Source organism: Danio aesculapii, chromosome 13 (assembly GCF_903798145.1).
Source record: "Danio aesculapii chromosome 13, fDanAes4.1, whole genome shotgun sequence".
Taxonomy (NCBI): domain Eukaryota; kingdom Metazoa; phylum Chordata; class Actinopteri; order Cypriniformes; family Danionidae; genus Danio; species Danio aesculapii.
The window spans coordinates 2,825,671-2,831,786 of NC_079447.1; the positions used below are offsets into that span (position 1 = coordinate 2,825,671).

At 39.3% G+C, this 6,116-nt stretch overlaps 1 protein-coding gene across 1 annotated transcript in view; it reads left to right on the forward strand.

The window, feature by feature from the left end:
• Positions 1-2,209: 2,209 nt before the first annotated feature.
• LOC130239234 (guanine nucleotide-binding protein G(I)/G(S)/G(O) subunit gamma-4) overlaps positions 2,210-6,116 on the forward strand; it is a 17,042-nt gene continuing 13,135 nt past the window's right edge. Inside the window, exon 1 of the mRNA XM_056470303.1 lies at positions 2,210-2,371. Coding sequence (XP_056326278.1) covers positions 2,273-2,371 — 99 coding nt within the window. The 5' untranslated portion in view covers positions 2,210-2,272. The remainder of the gene's footprint in view (positions 2,372-6,116) is intronic.

Here is a 6,116-nt window from a genome sequence, read left to right on the forward strand (position 1 = left end):
AGGTCAGATTTAGGTTGTGATGTCAGGTGACCAAAACTCAATGTCTAGTCAGCGTCTAAGGACAATGTTACTTTGACGTCCAATAACAATGTCAAATGACCAAAATCCATCAATGAGCCAACATCTTAAACCAACGTCACATTGACGTAAAACACTGACATTTATTCATCAGGTATGGCAACCAAACTCCAACATCTGATAGACGTCATAGTGGTAACGTCCACACAACGTCAAACTGTAACATCATTAAACGTTGATATTTGGTTGATTTTAGGTTTGATGTTGGACAATGACGTCTGCCTGATTTTCATTTCCAAACAAAAAGCAATTCATTTCCATGAGGTTTGGGCACAACGTCAATCTGACGTCATGTTGACGTCTTGTGCCTGCTAGATGTTTAAGGTCATCATACAGTAAACATCCGCCATCTTCTCATCAGTGACATGCATCTAAACAGTCTCTGGGTCAATGCGTGTAAAGATTTTGGACATCTTCTTGGACACTTTTGGTGTTTCCAAACAGTTTACTGCATTTATAAATCGCCCATGTCTTGAGGGAGTTCACTATGATGAGATTTACTTTCTGTGTGCCATTTGATTGGACAGGAATCATGGGACTTTTCTAATCCCCATAGACAAGAAGAAATAAAGTAGTGACTGCAGGTTGAAGGATAGTAGTGGAGTAAAAGTACAGATACTGCAGTAAAAATGTCCTCAAGGGAAAGTAAAAGTCTGTTATTCGTTACTTTACACCACTGGTTTTAATACATATATTCTTTAAAATGAGGCACGGTGGCTCAGTGGTTAGTGCTGTCGCCTCACAGCAAGAAGGTTGCTGGTTTGAGTCCTGGCTGGGTCAGTTGGCATTTCTGTGTGAAGTTTCCATGTTCTCCCCGTGTTGGTGTGGGTTTCCTCCGGTTTCCCCATCAGTCCAAACACATGTGCTATAAGGGAATTGATGGACTAAATTGGCCATGGTGTGTGTGTGTGTGTGTGTGTGTGTGTATGAATGAGTGTGTATGGGTGTTTCTCAGTACTGGGTTGCAGCTGGAAGGGCATCCGCTGTGTGAAGCATATGCTGGAATAGTTGGTGGTTCATTCCGCTGTGGCGACCCCTGATGAATGGACTAAGCCGAAGGAAAATGAATGAATGAATACAATTTTAATAATGTAATTCATTACTTTTTGAAGTAACTGACCAAAACACTTATTAAGTTTGACAAATTATTCCAACGATATATATCGTCATACCGCCCTGTCGTACTAGTAATTATGCACGTCTGGATTTTGCCAAGTACAGGGTATCCGCGGGGTCTTAAAACATTTTAAATGGTCTTCAAAAATTTTAGGCCTTAAAAAGTCCTAAATCTACTGAAACATTGTGTTGTAGGTCTTAAATCATTTCTATCAGCTCTTCATTTTCCTTAGTTCAGGTATAGCGACTAAATCTGGCCATTAACACCCATACAATCAGCAACAATCCATCTAATTAAAACCTTTACCTTTACAAATAGCATTTAATTTCTTTACAGTAACATTTGTTTAAAGGTTCTCCATTTATTTACTGCTGAGGAGACTGACCTGACCTATATATTTTATTATTAAATTATTATTATTGTATTATTAAGTGTATGAAATTATAATCATTTCTTTGATAGGGAAGGTGAAAATCTTTTCCAACTGGGATATTAAAAAATCCTTAGCATTTAGCACTGTATAAGACTAAAATTTCATTCATAATGGTCTTAAAATGTCTTAATAAGTCTTAAATGTAGTTTGATGTGATCCTGGATTAACTTCTATGTTGATCCTGGAACATCATTTTTGTTGGGAAATGTAATCCAAACCTATTCCCCTACCCCTAAACCCAACCATACCTGTAAAATATTCCCAATATATAGTCCTAATAGTTGGATAACAATCATGTAGAACTGCATAGACCTAACTGTAAACCTAAACTTAACATCAACCGTAAACCCTACAGTTCTGATTGAAATGCTGTTCCAGGATCAGCATAGATGTTAATGCCAGAACATGTCCTGCTTGGTGAAATAGTGTTGTGAATGTTTGGTCAGTGCTGCAGTTTAGTCAGTCGTACTGTTTAGATCTCTTCCCACATGATGCTGATAATGATGTGTTGTGCTGCTTGGGCTCTGCTGGTTGTGATGGAAGTGAAGTTTCACCTGCATGAGTCACATGAGCTATAAAAACACACAAGTGCTCAGTTCCTTGTGTGTGTGTGTGTGTGTGCGTGTGTGTGTGCAGGAATCATCATGAAGGACGGCATGGCCAACAACAGCACCGCCAGCATCTCGCAGGCCCGGAAAGCTGTGGAGCAGCTGAAGATGGAGGCCTGCATGGACAGAATAAAGGTCTGAGCGTTTGTATTTAACACTCATGCTGTTAATGTTTGTGTGCTGTTGGGTCGTTTTCATCCACTCTGGGGGGATTTTGATCATTTGGTCACCACTTTCTCTGTGTTTCAGCAAATTAAATGTTTTTCAAATCCTATTTTGATGTATATTTTGGGAAAATGCTTTGAAAGTGGAGAAAAACTCAATGATACTCCTCTTTGGTTATGTTGGGGGCTGTTTTTGCTCCATTGACTTCCATTATTTTGAGCCATGACAGCATGTAATCATGCATTCTTGATTGTTGTTGGTTTTCCCTGTTGACAGATCCCACTGGGATTTGTTCAGTGTGCAGTGACGATTGCTCAGTGACGTTGTATGTGACTGACTTTTTTGTTGTTGTTTATTTTAACATCCTGATTACACCATTTCCTTGTCTTTATTTGTATATTATTAGCCTAAATAACTAGGGGTGTCAAAATTAATTGTTTTTTCGGTGCACCGTGATGCAGATGGGGACAATTCGATATCAGTTCAGTAATAGATCATAACTGGTTATTATGTACTGACGTCATTAATCTGATATGAGCGATGTCACAGTAGTATACTATAGCGAAGGAGGCGAGGGCGAGTAAATAAACCGCTCCTACTACTTAAAAGGCAGATAATTATGCACAATTCAACTGCTCGTGAGTTTGCTGGACAGTCTTTCACTGACACTGAAGAAGGCACAGCACATGAGCCGCTATTTCACTACTATGGAGAAATGCTGTAATAATCCATCTCTCTCTCTCTCTCTCTCTCTCTCTCTCTCTCTCTCTCTCTCTCTCTCTCTCTCTCTCACACACTTTGGACATTTGACCCGCTGGCATGTTCATGAGGTAACTTCCTCTCCTCTCAGCTGTTAAAGCGATACTTGTGGATCCTGACATGAGCGTGCCTGTATGGCCCGTTTCCACTGAGTGGTACGGTACTGTTCGGTTTCGGTTCTGTCAAAAGGCGTACCGAACCAAACCGTACCGTACCACTTTTTCGGCACCCTTTCGAAACGGTACCAAACACAAGAAAGGGTACCAAACACAAGAAAGGGTACCAAACACAAGAAAGGGTACCAAATACAAGAAAGGGTACCAAACACAAGAAAGGGTACCAAACACAAGAAAGGGTACCAAACACAAGAAAGGGTACCAAAAGGCAGAGCTAGACGCACAGCTGAACGCTATTGGTTTACAGAGATACGTTGTTCTGGATGCCCTTCTGGATCTTGCACTTACTTCGAAGACTCTACTGAATACACTTACATGGACATCTGTAATCTAGTTATTTACCTCAATAGACAATAATATAATGAAGGTGTTTACGTGAAGAGCTTTCATGTAAGAGTTTCCTGTCATTGTGGGTGACTTTAACTGTAGTTTGGCAGTTTCACATTCACTCATGAACATTTCATTCATGCCCCCGTGACAAACTGGGGTATTAGACGCAAATAAGGAGTAAGGACTGGTGAGAGTGTTATGGGATTTAATAACGCACGCCGAATGGAAAGAAAAAATACTTCTGCATTTCGCGATGTGTGTGTGTGTGTGTGTGTGTGTGGTCCTTTACTGACAGCCGCGTGTGTGGATCTTGTCAGATAATATTGCGAAAAGTCCTACATGACCGTAATAGTTTGATCGCAGTGTTTACTTCAGTAATGCCACTAATATCTGCATACTCCACATCTTAATTCCATTTCTGTTTAGTTCAGTGATGACTTTAGTCAGATTAAGGTCATCAATAATCGCTGTATGGAGCTTATGAAGGCCTACAGTTCACAATTCACAATTCAGTTTAACGGAATAAACAGTTAGTAAACACAAGCACATCTTATTGAACATCATTTATCTTCATCATCAATTATCATAGCAGAACAGTTTCTCAAGCAGTTTGTGATGCATTTTGGAAACAGGAGGTGAGCCCCTGGTCTAATGCGCCACCTGGCTTGAGAAACCCGTTCTCAAAGACTTATTATCTGGGTAGCACACATATTCTGAATGCCTTCGGCAGAATTTAAATGAGCCATTTTAATCTAGATTCATTCTAAGATTACAGTGAGATTAATCTAGATAAAAAAATGAATGTATGCCCACCTATAATATAAATACTTTTTGCATTTTCTTTATATCATCAGTCGATCGTTTGAAATCAATCTTTTTTTAGTGACTAGACAGACAAAAGTAGCTTAAAGGCATCATGTAAAGGATGGGAAGAGTATTGTGGAAGACTGGCAGACAGTATAAAGTCCCTTTAGGAAAAAAGACAAGTACAAGAAGACATTTATTCTCCATTAATATTTTAAATAGGATTTATTAAAATAATTGTGTAAATGTATTCATGTTGCTGTGTATGAGCTTATGTCTAAAGACAATTTTCTAAGCTCTGTGGTATATACAATAACGTTTATTGAACTGAATTGAATCCTTTTGTAGTGCCTAGACGTGGTTTATGTCACAGAATAAGGAAGAAATCATGCTTTTTGTTCTATTTTATTCAGTGATAAAGGCTAGATTATACTTAAAAACTTTCTGCAGGGGAAAAGATAATAGCAAATACTGTAAAAAATGTCTTTGCTCTGTTAAATATCACTTATTTGGGAAAGAATACACATTTGACTGTATGTGTAGTGACATACAGTTGAAGTCAGAATTATTAGCCCCCCTGTATATTTTTCCCCCAACTTCTCTTTAGCGGAAAGAAGATATCCTTCAAGACACTAGTATTCAGCCTAAAGTGACTTTAAAGGCTTAACTAGGTTAATTAGGGTAAAGTTAGGGTAATTAGGCGAGTTATTGTATAACAGTTTGTTCTGGAGACAATCTAAAACCAATATTGCTTAAGGGGGCTAATAATATTGAGCTTAAAATGGGTTTAAAACAATTAAAAACTGCTTTTATTCTAGCTGAAATAAAACAAATAAGACTTTCTCCAGAAGAAGAAATATTATAGGAAATACTGTGAAAAATTCCTGAATCTGTTAAACATCATTTGGGAAATATTAATAAAAGGAAAGCAAAATCACAGGAGGGCGAATAACTCTGACTTCAACTGTACACTTGTCAGATGCCGTGGAGTGAATCTCTTGGTTTTCTGCTCTAATGTGTCCAGATTAAGCACTTTAAGGAAGCTTAATGTGTCTATTAGCAGTGGTTTGGCGAGGATCTGTCCTGTAGACCCAAGGGAAGCAGAAATGTAGAGAGAGAGAGAGAGAGTGAGTGAGCGAGTGTCGAGGCTCAGCTGTGGCCTTTACTGAGGAACAGAGATGGAGAAACTCAGCAGAGCTTTCTCACTTCACCCTGCAGACGCCTGAGCTTTTCTGACCTCAGAAAACACCTCTGGCCTATTTCTGCTTTTACTCGCTGCTGGGAGGAGTGGTTGGGGAGTTGATTTCCAGTGATTCACTATAGGAAATCTAACACTCTTTGGAGGAACCAATGCACAAAATAACAAGAGTAGAGCGTTTAATGCTTCCTTTAATACTGAAGAGAAAATTAACATTTGCAATTTGAGAGTGAAGGGTGGCACGGTGACTCAGTGGTTAGCACTGTTACCTCACAGCAAGAAGGTCGCTGGTTTGAGTCCCGGCTCTGCCAGTTGGCATTTCTGTTTGCATGTTGTCCCCGTGTTGGCGCTATATGGGAATTGATGAACTAAATTGGCCCAAGTGTATGTGTGTGTGTGAATGAGTGTGTATGGGTGTTCCCCAGAACTGGTTTGCAGCTGGAAGAGC